We start from the raw sequence: 27758 nt of genomic DNA on the forward strand, positions 1-27758 counted from the left end.
AAAAAGTAGCTAATGTAACTATTGCAAGTCTATGTTTGCTACAGATGCAAGCAATATAAATACTTGTCCATATCTACAAATACTTTCACAAGGTGGTCTTACTGTGCCTTCACTTTCACTTAAGGATTTTACATGTGAATGTTTTGAAGTCTTAGATATTCTTTCAAATTTAATAACAAGGTGATAATGTCAAAGATGTATCAAACTTTGTTTTATCAAAATACTTTGCAACAGTTTGCTTTACATGCAATTTACACAAAAATTTGGAGTTTAAATTTTCTTCTAAAATGATCATTATTGTTTTTTTAACAATAAGAAGAAAAAACAGAAGGTAATTAATACCACTGTACGAAAAGATACTGTTAAAAGTTTTAAAAGAAGATAGAAAGAAAAATAATGTATATATATATATATATATATATATATATATATATATATATATATACATATATATATATATATATATATATATATATATATATATATATATATATATATATATATATATATATATATATATATATATATATATATATATATATATATAAACATAAATAGATAATAACATAAAAAAATAAAAGGACACAAATCTTAACTTTTTTTTGTATATACATATATACACAAATCGCTAGTATGAAATAATATTTCTACTCGTAATATTATATTTATACTATCTATTTAGTCTAGATGAAATATAATAACATGTTTTCTCTATAGTTGCGCAGCCATCTTTTTTTTAAAATAGGCGTCTTAGAATCGGCCGCTAAAATGTAACATAAAAGGCCGTGTAATATAGTAGGCCATGGGTCATGCATCAATTTTAAGTTAAAAAGATTGTCTGAGTCAAACAACATAATTTAATTTCGATTGGCATCTCACACAAGTCATTTTTTGCAACCACTAAATGTTGGAGTTTATAAGACTGTAAAATCTGAATGAAAGCGAATTGTAGAAGTTTACTTGTTTAGAAATCCTTATTAAATTTAAGTAACTGACAGTTTCCTGCTATGTTAAAAGACCTTATTGCAAACAAAGGCTTTAATGCGGAAAATGCGCGTAGAGGTTTCAAAAATACTCGTATATTTTCATTCAATCGTTAACAATAGCTCTACAAAAAACTGCTATAGAGGCTATTTTTTAAGATGTAACAAATGACAAAATTATGTTTTTTCGGAAAGTTGCCAAATCACAAGTTTTACTAGATAATACTATTGGATCAATTTCATAAAACTCTATGAATAGTCTTTCAACAAAAGAAATATTCCTCAAAGAACTGGATAGTATCAATAATGCTTTTAAACTTTCTTTTAATATTATATTTTAACGTCTTTTGATATTATTAAATAAGTGCAAAGTAGGCGAGTTGTCAAGGTCTTCAACAGCAAGTTGATCTTCAATGAAGCAGTGAGCCTAGCCCATTGGAGTGTCACCAAGAGATTCACCTTGTTCAATAAAGATAGCACAGTCTGTCTCATTTGTAATTATCAGATTAAGAGTGCTAGTGGGCTCGAAGTGTCGACTATAACGGAACTTTGGGAATATGACAAGCTATGTTAAGTGAAATTTATAACAAGGTGATATTTTAGAGATGAGTGTCAAGGCGATATCAGGTTTTGGAACCTGATATCGCCTTGACACTCATCTCTAAAGTGAGCAACAGTTGCAAGCCACCGTTAACATCGATTGACTCATAAGATGTATGGCTAAAAAATTGAAATCGCCATGTAGTAGCATTACCGAGCAGTTTATACTTGGCAGTATTTGCCGAGCGGTTGTGATCAATGTGATACAACCTGATCACTAGAGTCGTGTAGACAATATAAGCAGCCGAAGAAAAACAATTTTTTACCAAGTTTTATTTTCACTAGATTTGATCAATTGATGTTGATTTGAGCTAAGTAGCATTAACTTCGTTGACTATGATATCGTTTTTTGTGTAAATGGCAACTCCGCTGTTCCTATTTTCTCTGTCTTTGCAATGTGATTGGTAGCCTAGTATGGCAACGTCGAATATATCTGTGAATCAAGTTTTCGCGATAAATGATGTGTGACTTACTAAATTTAGGCAGAGCAGATTTAGGCAGAGCAGCCTGGCTAACAACTCCTGAAGTTTGTCATTATTAAGTGAGCATGGGTTGTTTGCTCAGTAGCGTAGATTGCTTGATGGAACGGTGGAAGCGTTAGGCAGGATCGGTTTTATTTCTGTTTTAGTTATTGGTTTAGGACATCTAGTTGGCAATGGAGATTCCTTTTTTAGGAGCGGCTGTATGACTGGCGTTGTCAGCAAGGGATCTAACTGGGGATGCAAAGACGTAGCACTGATAGAAAGTTGATTCGATGACATTAATGCAACTGATGCAACCTGCCCTTCAACTTATAACATCCCAAAACGGATTATCTAGAATGTTAGTAGCGGCGAGTTTGTCGTTTAGCTTCTTGAGCTGGGTACGTACAGCGTTAAACTCTGTTTATTGCTCCAGCGTTCCGTCTTCGCGTACGTAGTCACCCTTGTATTTCTTTTGTTTTTTGTGCGCGCATGCTTTGAGTATTTCAGTTCGAGATGAAAGATTAGAAAGAGAAATCTGGAAAGTGTTCGAGTTTGACAACTTTACTTTGTTTTTGCTTTTTTCGAGGCAATTAACACGAACGACACCGGTAGCATCCTCCAATCCCGTTGCTATAAAAAAAAATCTCTAACAAGCTTTGTGTCGTCAACTGTGCTTAGCTTGTTAAGACCAACTACAATGACGTATAACTTGCGACTTTCGAATAATTTTATTTTGAGCAGCTATAAAAGTACTTGCTGCAGTGTTTGCTTTCGTTTTGTCCGTAAGCAAAGATACAAATGATGGTGTTGCTGATGATTTTAATTCTTTTAATTCATTTATATTTTTGACCAAACAATCAATTTTGTTTTTTAGGACTTTTTCTCTTACCTCACTAGATCGTTTCAAATCCGCCACTGCACAAAGTAGAGCTGCCTTAATCATTAAAACGATATTGTTCTGGTAACTTCTCAAGAGAGTAGCATTTAAATTCATTATACTTACTGCTACCAAAGACGATTCTATAAATAAGTGGGGGGGAGGGGGCGAATCTCCGTAACCTCGCTCTCCGTAAAATGACCTCTGACTGCTACTTTAAAAGCGTTAGTGGCTACTTTAGAAGCGTTTTTTTTATTGTTGACAAGTACTCAAATTTTCAATTTAGTTTATTTAAATCAAAATTATTTTAGATATTTTTGATATACTTTAGTATATGTATACAATAATAACAAATTTATCCGTATATAACTACAAGTAAATACTAATAGAAAAGTAATTGAAGCGAAAAGAAAGAAAAGTAAGTTAAAGAAAAGTGATTTAAAGCGCAAAAATTAAGCTTATTGTGATGAAAATTAATCCAAAAACAAATAGCAAATTGAAGAAAAAAAGTCAGATGCGAACGCAATTGATATTGATACTGATACTTGAAAAACTTAAGAAAAGAAAAAATCTAACAAAAAACATATATAATGCAAAACTCGTATAAAAATTTTTATATAGAATTAAAAGTGTCTTAAAATCCTTCAACAATTGATAATAATAATAATAAGATTTTATATATAAACAGGTTGAGACGACTCTACGAATTATATGAGGGGAGGGGTGAGTTTTAAATCCTCAAAAAGTATCGACAGACTTCTTAAAAAAAAAAATTCCTTAAAACAAAAATTTACCCGCCTGAAATGTATCAAACACCCGACTAGTCGTAAAAAAACCGACTATAACTTGAAAACCATCTTCTTTGGGGGAGGGGTGAGGGTGGAACACACTCCTGTAAAATCACCACTTTCAACAGGTATATATTCATATAAAAATAGATATATGAATAATTAAAAATAATATAATGTATATTTAGTTACTTTCCGATTCAATTAAATATAGTAGTATTTAGTAGAAGGTAAGTGTATATGATAATTAGAAAAAGAAAAAAATAGCAAGGAAAAAAAAGAAAAGTATTGCATTAAAAATAGTAAAAAGAAAACGTAACTGATAAGGAAAAAAAATGTATGCATTTAAAAATGCATAATTCTGACTTACAACCAAAAAACAAATCGCGTCTTATCTATTCCATTAAGTCCATTAAGTTTTAATAGTATGATCTGCAATGGCTCACGACAACGCTACAAGCTGCTTAGAAAAGAAAACCAGGTAAAAAGAATTCAAAATTTATTCAAGAAGAAAAAAGCTAGACGCAAAGAACAAAGGTTTAAAAAAAAAGAAGAAAAAAAGGCTTTTAAAATTTAACAAACCCCGGAACCAGCCCAAGAAATATAAAGATCAATTGTCTTTGTTATTCTTGCGGAAGCCTTTGGAACGAAGATTCAAGCCCCAAATGAGTTGGAAGTGAAAGAAGTTCAAACTGGTCGTGTATTCTATATACTATCAATTATTACGAAACAATTGAATTCGTGTGCAAGGACTGTAAATAACTTTTATTAGTTTTAATTTTTGTAGCTTGATATTTTAAACCAATTTTTTTGTGTACTGCAACTTTTTCATTTTAGCTTTTTAAAAAATTGTCAAGTTTTTACAATACAGCTAGAGTTGCCATCTCCAAATGAATAAAAATCTGCAATACTTTTAAAGGCGAAGAATAGTGTGGTTAATAATGGAGGGATAATAATGGAGTAAATTTAATAATGGAGGGGTATAAAATAATAATTTTTAGGGAAAAAAATTTGGCGGTTACTGAACAATGTTTAGTCCTTAAATTGCTGCTAATCAAAAGCACACCTGTATAAGAGATAAAAAATCTACATCGCTAAATATAAAAAAGCCTTGCAAGCTTCCAATTCAATTAATGGAGGAGCATTTGCTAAGGCCGCAACCCACCTGATACTTATAGCTAAGATCTCTGTTCGTTAACTGTGGTTAACTGGCAGAAACAGGCAGTGATAGTGAAGGTAACTTTTCTTAACTGGTTACAAAAAAATAATGAAAGACATAATCTAATGAATAGATAATGCCCACACTGTATTAACGCAACGAATATCCTTAGATTAGAGTATAAAAGACATCTATTATTTAAAAAAATCTTTTTACTCAACTCTAATCTAGAGGTCTACACTAGCATAAATTTTAAATTATTATTTCGAATTGAATGCTATTTTTTGGAATTTCATATGTAAGTTCGGAAAAAAAAGAACACGTGTTCCTTATTCGGAACGAAAACTTTACTTTTATTATTATTGTTATTATTAAACATCTTCGCTTCCAAGAAGGCTGCAAGCAACCACTAATTAAAGTTGGAAGTTACTGAAAGAGAAAAGATAAAGATTGTAGAGCAAGATAACGATTGACAGACGACTTAAAGGATCGCAAATTATATGAATCAGGAAAGCAAGATGAAGGAAGCGAATTCCAAAGAACTGATACTCGACGAAAAAAACTAGACGAATAAGAGTTTTTGGAGCACTTAGAAACAGTTACAGACAAAAGGATGAGACTTAATTGAATGACGAGTAACACGAGAATGAATTTTAGTAGATGGCACAAGAGACGTTAGCTCTTTAGAGCAATGCCCAATAAAGTATTTGTAGAAAAACGAAAGAGAAGCAACATTACGACGATGTGATAATGGTTGGAGGTTGGCTGCAAGAGCAGATCCAACTATGTTTACAATGCATTTTTGCACCTTGTCTAAAAGAGAAAAGGCACCACTAGAAGATCCGCCCCAGATATGGCAACAGTATTCCATACAAGGCCGGATTTGAGATTTATAGAAATAGAGAATAGAATCCGAAGTAAGAAAGTGTCGAGCTCGATAACGAGATGCAACATTAGCAGATGTAAATTTTGCAACAGATTTGATATATGGTTTCAAAGAAAGATCGTAAGTAAGAGTTATTTCTAGAAGATGAAGATTGGATGACTCATTGAGTACATTACCTTCATAAATATAGGGAAATCTAAATTATTGCGATTGCTACTTTTACAAATTAAAAAAGAGCAACAATTTCATTATCAATATACTTGTTGCCTGATATTTATTTTAAAAAAATAATTTGAGATCCCAAAACAAAGCGGAGTTATTCAATTTTAAGTGCGATTTTGTTTGAAGTTAAGGAAATTTATGTTAATGGCTCTTTAGTTACATTTTATAATTGTTACATTGTAAAATGCAACAATTATCTGGGCTCTTCCTTAAAGTACGTGAGCAGGTATGGGAAAGGGATTACCCAAAAACATATGAATGTGTACAAAGGGAGAGGGGATGGTGTTAAAGACAGCGAGTACGTACGAGACTTGACTCTTGTTCTCTATCTCTCCTAAAACTTGATTTCTTTTTTAACAAAAACATTGAATTTTTCGAGTTTAAAAAATTATTGTTACGCTACGTAAAATAACTAAAAAATTTTTTGTTTTTAATGTTTTGAAAAATTTATGCGCTGGGGGAAAAGCAGTGGATAATTTTGTAATAAATGTGTACGTATGCAGGGGAACGGGGTTTTTAAAAATATACAGGTGCGTACATGGGGAATGGGGACCTAAATCAACGGTTTTACTTCTTTTGAACTTTATAGATGCCTCCTTAATTAAAATGTAACAATCCCTAATTTCTTTACAATCCTAAATGGAATTTAACTCCATTTACAATTCATGTATAAATAGAATCGTAAATTTATTTTTAAAGTATTATGACTAGAGCAGATGTAACAAACAAATAACAAAGAAGCGCGTGTACTTATTGGTCAAAGAAAAGCTCAAAATTCTAAAAAAGGAGTAAAAACAAGGTTGGATTAGGTCAAATCGATTTAAAACTATATAAATGAAGAAAAACAATATGTTGTTGGTTATAAGTTAATAGAAAATGAAAAATCATTAAATATTCCAAATAATAATATACATGCGAAAGAGCTACAAAAAAGTAAAAATGAACACTCAGTCCTTTATTTTCCTAAAAAAATTATTGAAAATGCTCTTGACACTTAATATAACGAGACATTTTGCTTTAACACTTTATCTAACTATTGACTGTGTAACAAGAAAAGAATTTAAAAATAAAACTTGGTGAAAGCATTGAGAAAGTTTACTGAAACGTTGAAATGGTTTCGAATGAAATAATGTTGACCTAGTTTCAAATGCCTCATTGAAAATAATTCTAACAACTTATTGGTATTTCAAATAAGTAATGATTTTTGTAGAAATGTAGATTTTTATAGAAATGGTGTCGGAAATTACAACAAAGTTGATAAGAGTGACATTCTGTAAGAATCAGCCAAAAATACAAAATTTTTTAAGTGACTCCTTTCAAAATCGCTAATTTTTTAATATGTTGTTACTATTCATACTAAAAGCTCAATTCCAAAAAATTGTTAATTGGTTCTCTAGATATTAAATGTCAAAGTTTGACTAAACTTTTAAAAATATTGACAGAATGATGTCGGAGGCATTTTTGAACTCGAAAAAAAAGCAAAGTAAATACTTTACAACGAGTATTCCACTTGATTATTGTTTATTGGCTTGTTCTGACCAAAAATTAATAAAATTGGTAAAGAAAATTTTTTTCTTTGCCTAAATATCATGCTTCAAAATACGCGAAAAATTATTTTTTTGTCTTTTTTGATCTTCGTTTTCATTCGAAGCCGCGATTACCCCATAATTTTTGTTGTTGTATGCTATAAATGCAATAAACTATTTGAAGTTTTAGATGAATTCAACCAAATAGGAAATGAAAATGTTGTTGGTGATGATGTATTAAGTGACATTAAAGTATCAATAGGCAGCATTACAGAGTATATGAAACACCTCTTAAGAGATGCACGACAGAAAAAGGCAAAGAATGATGCATATAAACAACTAGATGACAAAACAGCATTTTAATTGAAAGACTATTCACATAAGATATAACCCGTGAAGTTTAAAGAGAGTCAGAAAGACTACTTTGGGAAGAAGGGCATAAGTATGCATATAGATATTTTTTTTTTACCAAAAAAATATGAAAGAGTAACAAAAAAACATACTGAATTCAAGCGCTTATAAATAAATATAGAAGCACCGAGAAAATATCTATACTATTTATACGTTATTTTTTCTCAACTATTGTAATACCCAACAAGTATTTTTTATAAATAAGGTCAATTAAAGGTTAATACAAGTTTTTTAAAATTGAATTTTACAGTGAACCTAGTGCTTTAACCATTATTATGTCGCAATCAATACGTAAAAAGATTAGAATTTCGTTTTTGTGTTCGATTTTGTGGCAAAGGCTTTATTTTCCTATAGGTTTTTTTATACTTGCAGGTACTTTACTAGATAAAGATTTATAACAACAACAAAAATTATGTGGTTAATCGCAGCTTCGAATGAAAACGAAGATCAAAAATGACAAAAAAATAATTTTTCGCGTTTTTTGAAGCATGATATTTAGGCAAAGAAAAAAATTTCCTTCACCAATTTAGCCAATAAACAATAATTAAGTGGAATACTCGTTGTAAAGTATTTACTTTGCTTTTTTTTCGAGTTCAAAAATGTCTTCGACATCATTTGGTCAATATTTTTAAAAGTTTAGTCAAACTTTGACATCTAATATCTAGAGAACCAATTAATTTTTTTTTTTTAAATTTTGGATTTAAGCTTCTATAATAGCAACAACATTAAAAAATTAGCGATTTTGAAGAGGATCACTATTGAGCTCTGTCTGATTCTTACAGAAAGTCGCTCTTAACCACGAAGCAACCAAAATCATTGATAAAAATATTTATTATAGGTGAGTGAAACAGCGTGAAAAAAAAATTTATTATAGAAGGTGAAAACAGTGAGTGAAAGATGTGAAAAAATAAACGATAGAAAAAGCATCAACAAAATCTTGCAATTTTGAATTAACAGAAGAAAAAAAATGGAGAAAAAAAAAGAAAAGAAATGAAGAACATCTAAACATCTAACATTTTTTTTGAACATTGAAACTTTCAGAAACAAAGAACATCTAAGCAAATTTACTGTTTGTTGCTAATCGTTTTTCAAATTTCAAACAATAGATAAAAAATCTTGAATAAAATAATTTTACAAAAAAGAATAATTTTTATATTTATAATACATAGCAAACAATTTATACAAACCACTTCCCTTTTTCAACCTCCCGAATGTATACAACATGATTTCAAACTGATATGACTACCATTAAGTTATTTTAAACCACTATGATAAGATGAGTGAGTGAAGTGACAACACTTCATATGATACCGAATACAATATATAAATATGTGAAAAAATTTATTTTTTATAAAATAATAATTTACAACTGTAAAATGTGCAATAACTAATGCAAAATATTTTTAAAATTCATAATGAAATAAACTATCCTATTAATTAACTAAATTAAAACAATAATTTAAAAATTCAACACAATTATAAGTTTTTCAGTGGTGATGATGGTCGTTTTGATTACTCGTTTCGAAAAACATAAAATCCTATAAAAAAAAAGTAATTTAAGACTTTAAGTTAAATATTATCAATATTGAATCCTTTCATTTTCTGCATTCAAAGTTTTCTGTTTTACTTCAAAGTAGTAAACGTGTCAAATGACATATTTTGAAATAACACTTACAATTAAAAAGCATGCTCCCAACATAACAGCTTTTATTTTAACATCAAGATCGATTGGAACTAAAAGAAAAAAATTAATTGATTAAAATCTTGTTTTATAATTTGTAATTTGTATTAGAATTATTGTACTGTATTGCATTTATAGATCAGGGCACGTTGGCCCACTTTTTTACTTTGATGTGTAACTTTTTAGCCAACCATTTTATTGAAAAAGGTCGAGAAGGCCTAGATTACGCATAAGTAACATTAAAAGTTCATAATTGGATTTTAATACATTTCATATTGCTTTTGTTAGGATATGTGTTATAAGCTAACGTGCCCCGCAATCGGGCTAAGTTGGTCCAGGGGTACAAAACGGGGATAAATTTAATTTTCACCAATTCCCCTTTTCTTTTTTTTTGCATTATTGTATGCTATTTTTTTAATTAAAAAAAAATTATTTTTGCATTATTGTATGCTATTTTTTAAATTAAAAAAAAAATTCCATAATTGAAATTTGAAGTGTGTAGGACTTTAGTATGAAATTCACTATATAAAAAAAAAAGATAAGCCCAATATAAAAAAAACAACATACTTACTTATTTAATACATCCTTACTTATTTAATAATCCAATAACCCAATTTTTAACATTAAATTAATAACAAATAACCCAAGTTTATTTTTATTTTCACAACATTTTAAAACACAAATTATATCACACTATTATCAAAAATAGAAACCAAGCTAATTTTAAAAAAATGCTAAGAATCGGTTTAACATATGGCCAACATGCCCCTTATGCATTGGGCCAACCAGCCACATTGTAATGTTCAACCTGCCACATTGTAATGTTCAACCTGCCACATTGTAATGTTCAACCTGCCACATTGTAATGTTCAACCTGCCACATTGTAATGTTCAACCTGCCACATTGTAATGTTCAACCTGCCACATTGTAATGTTCAACCTGCCACATTGTAATGTTCAGACTATAAATGCTTTTACTCTTAAACCATTAATCAATAACATTATATACTAAAAATTTAACATTATATACTAAAATAATCCTTAAACTACAAACTTTAAATTTAGACAATGCAACGCTGCTAAATACAAGTGAGCATTAGGGTGATGACTTTTATACAACCTCGTTTCTCTGTATCATAACTTGATGAGCTTTCATTAAAGATTAAATAAAATATTACATACAAGGTGATTTGATAAAAAAAACCTCATGCACAAAATGACTTTGAGAATTTTATTTATTAGCTTTGTGGCCAAATTTTTGAAGTCACTGTAACAAGATACAAAATTGAACACAAGCTGTAGAGTCACGTGCATACAACATTATATAGGATCATTAAACGCACAAGGAAGTCAAATATTGACGATAATGTTATTAGAGAGGATGAATCTCAGTGGGAGGTGTCCTTGTTGCGGCAGGAGTCGTGCAATTCTTGCATAACTTTGATGGCACGCTCGCAGCACTGGTTGCTTCAGGCAATGTTGATTGGAGAGTCATCTGTTTTTATGTGGATTTTCAAGCAATTGAGAGCTTTTGGGTAGTCAATCAGAGCTTCAGATAGTTCTTCAAAATCTTCAACGCGGAACAATTGACTGCTGAACCAATGGTCAGCCCATGAGTAAGAAATGAATGAACAGATTTTACGCAACCTGATCCGGGTTTCTGGCATCAGAACAATCGCAAGAAGAGCAAGAATGGCACGAGAGTTCCAGCATGCTGGCAACTGATGAACTTGGGTTTGGACCATTCTCTTCGAACATTTGCTGCAGCCAAACAACGCCTGTCTTCTTGCCAGTATTCACATTAGTAGTGTTGGCAACAAACATCCCCACTGGTTGAACTCCTCTAACACATCCTGGAGTCATTCATTCTTGAGGGCCACAGCCTGATATTCAAAGCCCTCAATTTTTTTGCCGTCAAAGTATATGCTTTACTTCTCCAGATGAAGCATGCTCACCAAGTGTTTCTTCACCTGAGCAGCTCTCGTGTAGATAGTATTGTGGATTGCTGATTGACAGCAATCCACAAGGCTATCTACACGAGCAATTGATTGGGATTTCAATGCCTTCACCAGAAAGCTGGCATCACACCACTTCTGCTCCGTGGGACAACAGCTTTGAGCATGTAACAAGACTTCTTGCAATGCCTGTTGGGTTATGCTTCTTTTTGCTCATTGATGCTGCATTGTCATTCTCCTAAGGACTGTCTGTACTGTTCTCGGATGAGTCCGTGCTCTTTTTGGAACAATCAGGTATAGCTAAGCTGGTAAGTGTAGACACAGTCGCTTCCATTACCCTCTTTTGCTTGAATGGGTTGATGGTATTGGCACTAGCAGGTTTGCCAGTCGAATAACAAATGTGACCTTTGCTCTCAATTTGCAGTTTGTTGAGGTTCTTATCCTCTTTGCACAACCATTTGCCTTTCATCTTGGTTATGTCAAACAGTTCATTCAATGAATCAAAGTTTTTGTTTTTTTCTGCAGCGCTCCTAGTCTTTCAGAAGTTTTGCTAGTTTTGCACAAATGACTTGATCAGATACATGTGGGAATTTCAATGTTTTGCTCCATAGGTCTTTAAGCTCTACTTTTTTAATTAAAGCAATCCTCTCTCCGTTTTTTGGCAGTGGATTCAAGAAATTTGAAGCATCCAATGACGTGGTTTTTTAGGGGGATGCAATATATAATTGTATTAACAATATATATTTGAATACAATTACATAAATAACATTTCAAGGTGGTTTGTGTGTGACCTTTTTCAATATTTTAATGGAATAAACGTCATTTTAGTCATTAATAGGCAAAAGTTCATTCATTCGTGCTACAGGAAATAATCCTTGAGAAGAAAAATTAATTAGTCATCACCCTAGTGAGCATATTAACACTAAACAAACTGTTTAAAATTTACTTCGTTGTATCAAAAACTGTTAAATAAATATGGTATCCAATAAATATGGTATTTTTTTGGAAAGAGGGTTGAATTACTACCAATCTTCACCTAGATTCCCAGCTTGCTGAAGTGCATATTTTTACCCCTACAGCCAACCTGTCCCTATGGCTAACCTGCCCAGATCTACTCTTTATTGTATAATTGAATCACTTATTTGAAATACCCCTCTTGTCCACACAACTTTGTTTTGAAATAAACTATATATAATAACTTTGATCTAAAAATCAAAAGAACAGCAAATACTAGTCGTCTTTTTGTGCTTAAGTTGTAAGTATCTACACTGAAAAATACTCCATTCATAACTCAATACAGACAAATGTGAACAAATTTTCACATTTGTTGGTTTTTCAAATAAGTTATTCAATTATATGCAGTAGTAGACTAGTGCTAAAACGCTTGGCTCTCAACCCAGAAGTTCTGCTTCAAGGTATTCTGTTTCAATTATATTTTAAATATAAGAATATAAAATACCTGTTTGTAAATGGGGCAAAAATACTAACAATTCTTATCTAGACATTCATTAATTCAATTTTTAAGTGCTCGTTTCTTTTTGCTGTGGCATTGTTATAGGTTGTTGCTGTGGTGTTGTTATAGGTAGTTGCTGTGGCGTTGTTAAAGGTTATTGTTGTGGCATTGTTATAGGTTGTTGCTGTGGCCTTGTTATAGGTTGTTGTGGGTTGAGAGTTGCAAATAAAATTAATTTAAAAAAATCCTCCTCCTTGACTTTTTAGAAAAACCTTTGAATCAAATTTAGAATTGCAACATGACCATTTCATTTTTGGACCATGTACTAAAAGTTGAAACTATATTACTTTTGTTTAAAGTAACTTTTTGTCAACTTCTTCATTTGGTTTTGAATTCAATATTTTGTTCTAAGTTTGATGTTAATATGATGATGTGAAGTCCATGTAATCTTTTGAAGTCTTTTGGGATCCTAATTTTCTGTGGAAACATTGCAGTTACTTCAATAATTTCCATTTTAACTTTTTATATTTGAACCCATTTGACATTCAGATAAAGATGTTGCTATGGTTAAACTTAAACCAGCAAATAGAGATTTGCTGGTTTGAGTTTAAAAAAAAAAAAAGATTATTTATTAATTGGAGAAGTTGAGCAAATGCTCCAATTAATAAGTAATCTTGTATATTTTGCACAATCAAGGCAAATATTACTTATAATCTTTCAATATTTTGCGCAATCAAGGCAAATATTACTGATGCTTCTACACTCAAAGGAATTCAAACAGCAGCTGAAGTTCTTTCGCAAATCTGATTGATGTAGAAATAGACTCAATTATTAAACTTGGTTTATCAACCATTATTAACATATATCAACAACCATTATATAACATATACATTATCAACTATTACATTACTAGCAGCCCAATCATCCATGTACATTTCTTGTTTAAAAACTGCTTAAAAATTCAAAACTAAAAACTTCATTGTTAATTTTGATGAGGAAATATCTATCCTGATTTTTAGATGGTTTAGTGGAGAAGATGAAACAAACAAACGAACTTTAAAATTTATGATTTTTTTCTTATTGCTTATTTATTTATTTTTTTTAATGTGTAAGATATATTTTCCAGAAGAAAAAAAAATTAATAATAATTTATAAAACTAATAATAATCAATATTGGCTGCTAATAATGTAAATAAATTTATTTTGTGGTCTAAAGTCTAAAAACATTCAATTATCTAATAGACTGTTTGAATTTACTTAACAAAAAGCACTATTCGTTAAACAAATAGTATTATTTGCTTAACAAACAGAACTATTCTGTTTGTTAAGCAAATAATACTATTTGTTTTAATTTTTAAAAATTCTCTATCAACAACTTGAACTTCTTATGTTCTTTTCTTTTCTTTTTTCTTATGGTTAAATTAAAAAATTGATTCTAAATTTGAATTTCCTTTCATCTACTTGTTTTTAAGTTTGTTATTATTTTTGTTTTTTTTATTTACTAAAAGATTATTATTTTTTTCCTTACTTTTTCTTTTTTTTTGTACTCTTTCAAAAATTTCTTTTTTACTTGATTAAATAGTTTTAGCTTTAAGTAATTCTGTTTAAAATTATGTGATTTTTTTTTTTTTTCTGTTACAAGAAAAATGTTCTTTAATGTTAAAGCCACTGCATCAACTCAAATAGATGAGCATCTGATAAAAAAAATAATAACATTTTTAAGAGGGCAAATGAAAATAAGACAATTACAACAGCAGAAAGTTTTCCAAAAAATAAAAGATATAAGAATCTTAAAAAATATTGACACTGAAAAAAAACATCCTATATTATCAAGACAAAAAACACCAAACAACAAAATACCAAAGGTTTAATAATCATAAGAGAGCACTAAAAATAACTATGAAATCAAAAAAACAAGTGTAGACATCTGGTCTTTAACTTTATTACATTAAACTTTTAAAACTAGGATTTTAAGTATGCTCAAATTAAAAAAAATTCTCAAGTGAATGCATGTATGTTCATAAAGTGTATATATTAAACGCATTCTAACAGTGAAAGTACCATTAGGGCTGTCCAGAAATTATTACACAACCCAGAACATAGCCTAGTAAAGTTTTTCCCATTATACTATCAATGCTTTATTGAAAAACATTTTTTACAGATTTATTTAAAGTCTTCTAGGGGTTGCTCAAAGCTCTTTAACATTTTAAGTAAATTTTAACAGAAAATGTACAAAAACGCTATGTTATTTTTAGTATAACTGTCGAAAAATGTTGAAATTGATCAATTTAAGTTATTGATTAATTAAGTTATGGATGCCAATTGATAAGTTGATGATTATTTAAGTTATTGTGAGTATTTTTTTTTAAATTTTACACAATTTTGACCCAAATTTGACCCAAATCAAACAAATTGTATGTCATTTTCTAAAACACATAGGAAATAATGTTTTTGTTATAATAGTTATTTATTTTACCTGCATGCTATGATTGGGTACATACAATTTTGCATTTTTGTTTAGAAAAAATAGAAAATGTTGACTAGGAGTGGAAAAGAATTAAAAGTGACAAACCCAATTATACTGTCTTCGCCATTACCTTCGAGTGTTCCCGCAACTCCGTCATCTTCAAAACCTACCACTAGAACTAGTACAAATTTTTGGTTGATTGGTCAGCCATGTTCATCAATTACAGGAGCAAAGTTACCTACACGCAGACAGGTGATGAAGTATGTTTTATATCTGAGACATGATCCTGATAGCGTTGGTAACAGTGTTAAGAATGAAGAAATTTCTTACATCGTTGCAGACAGTGTTGCAGATTTTTGGCACATGGCTCGCATCAAAACCAAAGTAAGACAAAACTGTATGTTTGATGTTCTTGGATTATGGAATGAATGGACCAGTTTAAAAAAATATAGAAGTCGTGCCACCGACCCTGGTAACAAACGAGAAAACTTCATCTCAGAGCTTGATATGCTTTTCGACATTGGTGCTCCAGATGCAATTGATGACATAAGAAAATCTAGACTTCTATCTCAGAAACACAAAGATGATGACATTGCGTTTTATCTTGATCAGAAACATGAAAGAAAGTCTAGTATGAATGGCCAGGATAAAATTTTTGAAGCAAAGGCTTTACAGTTTCTGACCAGAATTGAACAGCAGCAACAACGTTAAGAAAAAGAAACAGAAAGACTAGAGAAAAGAGCAGCTGCAGAGCTAGAAGGAAATGAATTTTTTGAAGAGTCCGAGGATGATGCACAAGTTGGTTGTACAGAAATTTATCCGGATTTAGAGCCAGATCACATTATTGAAAAAATAGAGTTTCAAGAATTTGTTACACTTCAAGTTCCCAGAAAAATTATGGAATGTGACGAGTTAACGACAGCAGTCGATCGGTTAAAGTTGTCCGACAATCAAACTACAATGATAGATTCAGCTATAATAAAAGCAGCGGGTGGCAATCTAGACGACTTCGATGTATCCCGTTCAACTACGAGACGAAAGCGAATGTCAAACAGACAGCACATTGCAGAAAACATAATGGAGAAAATAAAGGAAAAACCACCTCAATTTGGTGCCATGCACTGGGATGGAAAGTTACTGCAGGACTCTCTTGGTGATAAGTTTGAACATCTAGCAATTCTTCTGTCAGGTTCACCAGAATTTTCATCGGGAAAATTGCTGGGTGTGCCACAACTAGGAGATTCTAAAGGACAAACTCAAGCTGATGCCTCATATGATCTCTTAGAAGCATGGGGATTAAAAGAATCAGTTGTCGCTTTGGTATTTGATACTACAGCAAGCAACAGTGGGGTCCATAAGGGTGCAGCTAAACTTATCGAAGAACTTGTTGATAAAAAGCTATTTTATCTTGCTTGCCGTCACCATATCCTTAAACTTGTAGCTAGCGCTGTTTGGAAATCACTGTTTGGTGAAATCAGAGGACCAGAAAACAAAATGTTTGCTACCTTCAAAGAGGCATGGTCAGGTCTTGATAAGCAATCACCTATCCAGTTGCTGAAAATTGAAAATCCATGGTTGTTGGAAGTTAAAGAACGAGTCATTGAAAATTTAAAAATGCTGCTCAATAGCAAGGAATCATCAGTGTTTCCTCGGGATGACTACCGAGAGTGCGCAGAAAATAATCTTATTGTTCTGGGTGAAACACCACCTCGTGGTACCCATTTCCTCAAACCTGGAGCCATACATCAGGCTCGTTGGATGGCTTGCAACATAAATGCTGGGAAGATGTTCATGTTTTCAAAAGCAATGAAATACGACAAGGAAACTGTGATTAAACTGGAACGTATAAACAGATTCTTGGCTCTTTTTTACACCTCAGCATGAATGCATGCCAGTATTGGAGCCAATGCTCCCGTAAACGATCTAGAACTCATTCATGACATGATGGATTTCCGCAATGAGAACAGAGAAATTGCAGATGTTGTGGTAGCCAAACTAAACAACCATCGCTGGTACCTCACTGAAGAAGTTGTTTCTTTTGCTTTATTTAGTCATCATCCTAAAATGAGTGACCATGTTAAGCTAGAAATAGCAAACAAATTGTGGACAATAGCAGTGCCTGAAAACTTCCGAATGGGTAAACCAATCTTCAGACAAATCAAACGCAACACAACATTGAAGAGTCTGTTAGGACCGGAATCACATCTGTTGTTCCAGAATCTCAACATCAGAAGAGATTGGCTTGCTAAACCAGTGAATCAATGGGCAGCAGATGAAGACTTCCAAGTTGCTGAAAAGTTTGTTCGAACAGTAAAAGTTGTCAACGATGCTGCCGAACGAGGCGTCAAACTAATCTCAGATTTTGTAACAATAATAACAACAGATGAACAACAGAGAGCATGGCTATTGCAAGGTGTGGAACAACATCGGAAGCGGTTTCCAAGTTTTGACAAAAAAACACTAAACATTTGAAACTAATAACTTAAACTTACTAACTTGAAGTGACAATTTCAACATTTTTCCTCATTTTGGACCTTAAAAACTATGAAAATATTGAATTATTTTCCAGAAATATATGTAGAACGTAAACAAACATGCACAAGTTGTGCATCATATTACTACTATATAAAAATTAACAATTTCCATAATTACTTTAATAAATTTAACTGAGTAAGACCAAGTAAGAACAAAAGTAAGATAGCGTTTTAATACATTTTCTGTTATATTTTAGTTAAAATGTTCAAGAGCTTTGAGCAACCCCTAGAATACTTAAAATAAATCTCTAAAAAATGTTTTTCAATAAAGAATTGATAGTATAATGGGAAAAACTTCACTAGGCTATGTTCTGGGTTGTGTAATAATTTCTGGACAGCCCTAAAGTACCATTATCAAATTAATTCTACTTTAAAAATAAAAAATTCTAGTTATAAATAAAAAGGTAAAATAAAAACTGACATGTTATTCCAAAAGTATCTGCATCAGTAAATGCTTCTTTTAATAAGCCACTCCATTGTTTAGATATTCGTCCAACTTGACTGCTACCATCTAATGACATTACCTATTGACAGAAGTAATAAAATGTATTATAATTATGTAGAGAGATAAAAGAAGATAAAAGAGAGATAAAAGATAAATATCAAATACTAAATATAAAAGTTATTCTTTGTATACAAAGATAAGTAATATGAGTATATGGAAAAAGTGATTTTTAATTTTTTTTTATTAATTATTATCATTTTTTTAACTTCTGCATAAAAATTGATGGACTCCTGTGAATTTAAGACAAATAAATTTTTTTTAAATGAATTGCTGACTAACTATACGTTTTAACCTCCACAAAATATATATTTAAATTTGCAGAAAATTTTGTTCAAATCATATATTCAAATTTGATAAGAAAACTTTGTTTCAAAAACCATTGAATGAGTCATTTGTAACTATTTGTGAGCATAAATATATATAGATGCAAAAGATTTTTATCTTTATTTAAACAAATGCAGAAATAATTTCAGTTTGTAATTGTACACATCACTCACCACTATTTTTTGTTCAAACTGCACACACAAAAAAAAAACAACATTTTTTCCCAAATATTTATTGTAACATTTCTGGATGGATAGTCACAAAATCATCAAATAATCAATCCGATAATAATATAGATATGACAATTGTATATATATATATATATATATATATATATATATATATATATATATATATATATATATATATATATATATATATATATATATATATATATATATATATATATATATATATATATATATATATATATATATATATATATATATATATATATATATATATATATATATGTATATATTAGGGTGCATCCAATGCCCCATACATTCAAAAATTGATCTGTCCCTATTCTTAAAACTTTCTATTGGTTCTCACAAGACACCCTGTTAAATTTTTTCAAAATTGAATGAGATTTAGGGGGGCCATCTCAAGTCTGAAACTTGCAACAAGACCCTAAACAGAAGGAAAAAAAGTTTTTCAAAAGTATGTCATGTTGGGTCTCAAAAGAAGCAAAAATTTATAAAAATTTCAAAAATAACAAAATTTTACACAAGAATTATTATTCTAAGTTTTATTGCATAAAAATTATTATTCTTTAACAAAAAATTAAAAAAAACCTTTCTTTTCATGTTTTTGTCAAAAAAAATTTTCAAGGTATTTTTAACAAAAAAATGATAACTATTTTTGAAATTTTTATAAAGTTTCGCTTCTTTTGAGACCCAACATGACATACTTTTGAAAAACTTTTTTTCCTTCTGTTAAGGGTCTTGTTGCAAGTTTCAGACTTGAGGTGGCCCGCCTAAATCTCATTCAATTTTGAAAAAATTTAACAGGGTGTCTTGTGAGAACCAATAGAAAGTTTTAAGAATAGAGACAGATCAATTTTTGAATGTATGGGGCGTTGGATGCACCCTAATATATATATATATATATATATATATATATATATATATATATATATATATATATATATATATATATATATATATACAACCCTTGGAATTAGGCTCGGCATTCAGCAATGCCAATCTAACTGCCAATATACATATATATATATATATATATATATATATATATATATACATATATATATACATATATATATATATATATATATATATATATATATATATATATATATATATATATATATATATATATATGTATATATATATATATATATATATATATATATATATATAGATCTATAGTTTGTTGGCTTTGGGAAGAGCGGAAGGAAAAAAGTGATTCTTACGCCAACACATACGTCACTTTTAATTACTTTTGACTTTCGTCCAACATTTTCGTGTTGGAAGAAAGTCAAAACCATTAATTTAATTACAAATTAATTGTTATATAAAAAAACCACAAAAACGCAAATTTAATTGACCAGAATGTTTTTAAAAACATTCTGAATGTTTTTAAAACATTCTGAATGTTTTTAACAATATAAACAATGTTTTTGTTTTTATTTTTTTTAATAAAATGTTTTTATTTTTATTTTTTTTAATAAAATGTTTTTATTTTTATTTTTTTTAATAAAATGTTTTTATTTTTATTTTTTTTACTGTAAATCATGCGCGGAGTGTTGCTACATCGACTATCTTATAGCCTGACTCGCAAGGGAGTGCTGCTACATCGACTGACAAATAGCCTGACTCGCAAGGGAGTGCTGCTACATCGACTGACAAATAGCCTGACCCGCAAGGGAGTGCTGCTACATCGACTGAGGGTTTGGTTGGGGCAGGCAGTCTATCATTATTAAAAAAAAAAAATTCCGGTCTTGCATTTTAATTTTTACTTTTTGTCAACAAAATATGGAAAAAACTTTCGGACAACATCTAAGGGTTCTATATATATATATATATATATATATATATATATATATATATATATATATATATATATATATATATATATATATATATATATATATATATATATATATATATATATATATATATATATATATATATATATATATATATATGACAAGTCATAAATAAAGCATAACATTTATTAGTCATAAAATATTTTAAAATAATCATAAAATAAAATAAAATATTTTTTACAAAAAAATTGTTCATATATAAAAAACAACAACTGAGTATCAGTTTAAAAAAAATCTATTATGTATTGGGAATCGTCTGTTCTGCTTGTTGGTACAGAACCTCCTACACCTCTCTTAATTTCCTTTTTAAATTTATTTGAAATTAATGTTAACTTTAGCATCATTTTTTGATTTTTTTATGCTCAATGATGTTGCACATCAATTTGTTAAAATTTTCAAATCTGAAATTATATATGTCTGGTTTAATATAGAATATACCTGACTGTAATGTGGAAATTTATTCTTTTTTGTTAATATTGTTTGTAAATTTTGTGTCACATGATAGAGCCGAAAATATTTATCCTCGAAAATATCACCAAAATATTTCACAACCGAAAAATTAAGAACCGAAAAGTATACTTTCATTGCAGGATCGAATTACAAAATCCTTTCTTGCGTCGAAAGTTTTAGAACCGAATTTTACAACCAAAAAAATTATTTATGACATTTCGATTAATAATTCGATCAAAGTTTTTTCGGTTCTAAATACAATTATGACTTTCGATCGAAAATTCGATTGAAATTATTTCGGTTCTAATTTTTTTCGTGAATATTTTCGGTTGTGTAATAAATTTCTCATATTTGGTTCTAAATTGAAATTTACGATTCGGTTGAATCATAGGACGCCGTAAATTTGAGCCAGATTTAAATAAAGGTTTATAACCAAATATTTTTATGGATCTTATAAAGACTTTTACGAGGTAAAATTTAATGTAATAATAATATAATGGTTAATTATATTGATTAGTACATAGTTATTATTTTTGTTATTCAATTAAATATTGTGTGTTAAATTTTTGTATTATTATTTTTTATTATTGTTATTATTATTGTTTTTATTTTATTTGGAGCTGACCAAATTTTAGATCTTCTGCTCTTTTCACTCCCCCTGTTTTTTAGCTTCTCCCACAGCTTATTTTTTCATTTTTCAACCTGTTTTTATTACTTCACAGCTTGTTTTTTTTTTATTTCACAGCCTGTTTTTTGCAAGACTTTTGACAGGGTGAAATTTTTAACTTAACCAAAATTATTACCAACAATAAAAAGTGGTATAAATAATGTGATATTATTTACCTTGTTAAACAAAATGTTCAAAAACTTGTTCTAAAAATCTTTAAAAAAAGTTATAAAAAACACTTCTCTGCCTTACTTATGTCTCCTTGTTTCTCCAACTCTGGCGCATTTCTCCAACTGAACATTTCTATTTTAAGTTATATAACACTGATTTTTTTCAAATGGTTTAAGCAAATTTTGAACTACACATATTTTAAAGTTGTTTACACCCTTTTACACCTTTTCACAGTGGCTCTTCTCTTTTTTCCTAATGAAAAGTATCATGCTCTCAAAGTTACAATTATTGTATCATGCACAGGGAGGTAAAATTAAAGTGACCCATTCTAAATTTTTTAATGTCTTGATTTTTTATTTTAATAGAAACTATTTTACTGTATTCTAAGCTCTTTATGTATTTATAAAGAAACTTTAAAACTAATTTTTCAAATGCTATATTAACATTTTGATATACTTGGTAAAGTTGCTAAATGTCTAAAAAATATGCAGGAATGTTGATGCTTTTACAGATTTATTTATATAAATGAAGCCTTTTTTATTTATTTGTCTTAAAAGAAGCACAACTTCAATGCTCAAAGTATTTTTTGATGAAAGTCTAATGAACTGACTTTTTTAACTTGTTAAAAAATGGTAGTTTAAAAAAAAAATTTAATGAGAAAAAAGTTTTTTTTTAATGAAAAAAATGTGAAATTTATTTTCATTTTAACTCTTATTCAGTTAAAATAAATAAAATAAAAAGTTGAAATAAATTAGTTGATAATAAATTCTTAGTTTATAATAATAGTGAGAATAGTTTATAAGAATATCTCATTCTCATAAACTATTTTCAATCCAACTGCTCTCAACACATTTTTTTTGTTGCCCTGTTTTAAAAAGCTAAAAAATTGAATCAACTCAAGTAAGCATTTCATTGTATCTGTATTTAATTGCATTTGTCTTTAGGCAAGTACAATATAATAATTGTGTTAAATAGAAGTAAAAAACATGCTTTAATAAGTAATATTGTTAAATAGATATCTGAATAAGATATAAATATGTAAATAATATATGAATGTTGAATGTTATGAGAATAATGATTTGTACCTTAAATTCAACATCACCACACATACTCATTGCACAAATAGGTCCTTCAATACGCAGTACAGGTTGTTTTAAAGCATCACAAATCTCAAATAATGATCCGCAGAAAGCCCATCTAAAATGTTTAATAAACTTATTATTTACTTGTATATTTAAATTTTATAGGAACAATTTTATTTTATTACTTCTGAATTACATAACCAATAACGGTGCCAGGGGGAGAAGTGACTTCAAGCTCTTGCAAGCAACATGGAAAACAACAAGCAGCACATCTTAAAGGTCTATTTAAATGTATTACTTCTTGATTGTTATTATCTAAAATCTTGATGTCAAAAGGACGTGAAGGTCCACAACACTGTCGTGTGCAACAATCCGTATCTTAGTAAAAAAATATATTTAAAGAAATTCATCATTTGAATGCTGCTCTAGCAGTTTTATCACTGCAACTGCTATGTAGTTGCAAAGTAGTTTCATCACAATGCAACTGCAATTTTATCACTTTTTTGATCACACCACAAATTTATAACTTTTATTTTATAAAAACTGTTTTTAATTTTACATGCATGTAGTTAATATAGTATCTGTTAATAGTAAATAAATAATATAAAAAATCACCTTCTGCAGCGAAATAAACATTTTGACCTAGAGAGTTCTTTACTTTGTATTTATTGGCTGTTTCAAAACCTGTCATAACTAAACAACAAAATTATTTTAAACTAAATATAAAGTATAATTTAACAAGTAAATAAAAACCAATAAAATTCCTTTAAACTAAATATAATATATTTTATGAATAAACAAAAACCTTTTTTTTTACTTTTTTAAATGTGAAAATAAAAGTTTTGAAAAACATAAGGAATATAAAAGTTGTAATAAAGAAGCTAAAATATAATTATGAAGACCAAATATATGTAACTATAAACTCATAAGTTGGAATTGTAAAATAGTTTAAGTAAGCTCCATTCAAAAAGATAGAGGTTATTTGTGTCAAAGTATACCTTTGTTTTTTTATCAGTATGTTTTGGATCATTATCCTGCTGGAGAATGGAATCATTTCCATTCACAATTTTTAAGTAGACGGTTGCAAGTTGGGTTTGAGAATTTCACAATACATTGAAGCATTTATTTTGTCATCAATAAATGTAAATTTCCCCACTCCTTTCCAACTCATACTATCCCAAACCATCACATTTCCTCCTCCATGCTTTACACTCAATTAACTTAATTTATAAGCTTCTCCTTTTTTTTGCCACACTTTCTGGACTCCATCCAATGAGACCAGGTTGTATTTTGACTCATCTGACCACAAATTTTTTTTCAACTATGATATTAGCATTTTTTCGTACTTATTTGCAATTTCCAATTGATGTTTCATTTGTTTAAAACTTAAAAAAAACTTTTTTAAACTACTCTACCTCTATATCCTTGTTCTCTAATAGGATTTCTGATTGTTTGAGGAGTCACTATGTTGTGATCTTGAAATTTTAAAACTAATTTAGCTACCAAAACAAATCTATTTTTCTTCATATTAATGACGATGCTTCGTTTAATTGCACTGGTGGTCTTGTGTTTTTGTCCTCTACCAGCCACACTAGCAAAGGATCCAATCAGACCATGCTTCTTAACAACTGAGAAAGCGAAGGTATACTTTGACACAAATAACCTCTATCTTTTTGAATGGCATCTCAAAGTCCGGACTTGAATCCAATAGAAAATTTGTGGTACATTTTGAACATAAAAATTGGTGACTGAGCATTTAGATGCAAAGACAACTTCAAAAAAGCTATAATGAGTGCATGGGATAATATAACAATAGATGAGACCCAAAATTTGGTCAACTCAATGCCAAATCGTCTAGCTGAGGCCATCAAAGCTAAAAAAGGCCCCACTCGATACTAATTTCCATGAAATTTAACATATATTTTGAACTGTACAATTATTTTTTTTGCGGTCAAATTGTGTAAAATTCATTAGGTTTGAATTAATTCACCAATACACAAATAAATTCTTAAAACAATACTTGATAAGATATCTAAAAAAAATTTTAAATTTTAATGGAAAACTCATTTTTTTAATGCAATCTTCAAAATTATGATTTTTTTTAGTTGTACGATTATTTATTTAGCATACTGTATATAGCTGTAATTTTTTTTCTTTCGAAAACTTATATAAATACCAAATTCTGTTGACTCTAATGTAACAGGTAATAACTTGATAGAAAAACCGAAAGAATGTATTACATAATTAGAAGTATATATTATCATGCAATATAAAATAGATATATTTACCTTCAAGTAGCTCAACCTGTTGTTTTACTAGCAGTTGATCAATTTGCATCAGGTATTCAAGGCCAGGCGGACAACCAGGTGGAGGCGCATGAGGGAAAGCCATCCATTGTTCCCCTGCTAAAAACAAATGCTAACAGCATTAAACAAGAAACGTAAATTTTAAAAGTTGTTTCATTGCAATTATGTCTGTTTTTAATTTTTTTTTTAATTTTATTTCACTATCCAAGGCCAAGAAGGGCACTACAGTCAAGGAGGGAGCTTTTTTTTTTTAACTGCTTAAAATCATTTTAAGCATTTATTAGCTGTTTTTTTAATGGAGTTTTTAAACTTAATATTTCTTATCAACAATTTTTTTAGTTTTAATCATAAAAAAAAATGTTTTTTAAAAAACATCAACTTTTAATATCACCTGGACCTTTAAGGTTTATTTTTAATTTAAATTTAAAAAAAAATTAAAAACGCTTAATGTAATATTTAAAGTTAACTAAATTATGACTAAAATATTTAAATAGTTTGAAAACATAATTAAATATAATTACGATTACCCTAAATAATTTGAACAAAAATTTTAATTTTTCTAGGGTATACTAATTTAAAAGGGGAACTTAATAATTTTAAATAACTTATTAAAATAAAAAAGCAGTGTCTGTCTGGGTAGTAATTTAAAGGTATTGAATTTATTGTCCAGTAGGACAATAAATTTAATACCTTTAATGATCCTAAAATTGACTCTAAACTATGCAGAGATTGTTTAAAGAAAAAAAATTGTTTTTAAGAATATGACTAAGCCTGCAATCCAATTTAATGTCATATATGTTCAGCTCATGGCATGATAAGCTGGATGGGAATCAAAGTATATGTTCTCACATATGTTTCTCATATAATTGATCACATCTGAAAATAAATTTCTATTGTAAACAATCTATTTGTTAATTGGTAATGAATATATCTTTTTTAGCAAATTGTTGAAGTTGTTATTAAAATCTCAGAACAAACTTCTTTTCAAATTTAATAAAATTTTTTGAACTCAATAACTTAAAAATTTCTATTAAATCACTCCTTCTCTTTTCTCTTCTCCTTCTCTTCACTCTCTTCTCCTTTTCTTATAATGTAGGTAAATCTAATATTTTTCTCCTTTCTTAAAGCATAAAGTCTTTTATAGTGCAACAATAAAATTAGAAATTTTCTATTATTATTCTAAATACAAAACTAAAAATAAAAAATAGTTTATGTTTAAACTGAATTACAAAATAAAACAAAATTAAAAATACCCAGTTTGCATCGCAAAGAAAAGTTTAGTACAAGTATAAACTTTTGTTTTACAATTTTTCAATTAATCATTTTTTATTATTGTAATAATCATAAACAAATGGAGGATGATAATGAAATACCCCATTTTGCAACTCTTATAGGTTACTTTTAATTTACATTTTATATCTGCATTGATATTTTTTTAGTGTAGTTACCTGGTTGTTGCATGATAGGTTGTTGATATCCACCTGGCGCACCATATTGCTGGTAACCAGGAGCAGCATACTGAGCAGCTGGTGGAGGCCCATAACCAGGCTGCTGAAAATATGGCTGAGGAGGTGGATAATTAGCTGGCACCTGTTGATATTGACCAGCTGGTTGAAGTGGATGATCCATGTATTATATTATATATAGTTTAAATTCTAAATATATATTTAAATAAGTTAAAAAAATTTTTTTCACATATTTTAATTAATGGTATATAAATAAATCATTAAAAAAGTCTACTATTATTTTTAACATTTGGAAAATAAGTTTTTTACTTAAGACACTATTTTATACAGTCCTATATATATATATATATATATATATATATATATATATATATATATATATATATATATATATATATATATATATATATATATATATATATATATATATATATATATATATATATATATATATATATATATATATGTTATAGAAGTGGTAGTGCTAAAGCGCTCGCTTCATGAAGCGAGAGGTTCCAAGTTCAATTCCCACCACGTCTCTGGTAGTTCAGGGCTCAACTTGTTTCTCCGCGTAGCAGTCTTGTCTGTCAAGGTTCATGTTTTGGAGTTATAGAGTTGAGAGAGGGTTATAACCACTATTAAGTAGCCTCCTCATCTGTAGTGGCTTTCTCAGCCTTGAGGAGGTGAATAACAAAAAAACACACACACAT

The 27758-nt window shown here is 29.2% G+C and overlaps 1 protein-coding gene across 2 annotated transcripts; it reads right to left on the bottom strand.

The window, feature by feature from the left end:
• Positions 1-9244: 9244 nt before the first annotated feature.
• Positions 9245-27263, bottom strand: LOC100211416 (phospholipid scramblase 1). Of its 2 annotated transcripts, none has more exons than XM_065788131.1 (8): positions 27031-27263; positions 25565-25678; positions 23892-23969; positions 23462-23654; positions 23280-23391; positions 18428-18530; positions 9592-9650; positions 9245-9454 (listed from the first exon to the last, which is right to left on the bottom strand). In XM_065788131.1, the coding sequence occupies exons 1-8, from the start codon at positions 27209-27211 to the stop codon at positions 9404-9406; spliced, it is 891 nt and encodes a 296-aa protein (XP_065644203.1). In that variant the 5' UTR covers positions 27212-27263; the 3' UTR covers positions 9245-9403. The 2 variants fall into 2 exon arrangements, with proteins under 2 accessions (XP_065644203.1, XP_065644202.1); XM_065788130.1 differs by having other exon boundaries at positions 25565-25681.
• Positions 27264-27758: the final 495 nt, after the last annotated feature.

This window comes from Hydra vulgaris, chromosome 01 (assembly GCF_038396675.1).
Source record: "Hydra vulgaris chromosome 01, alternate assembly HydraT2T_AEP".
Classification (NCBI taxonomy): Eukaryota; Metazoa; Cnidaria; class Hydrozoa; order Anthoathecata; family Hydridae; genus Hydra; species Hydra vulgaris.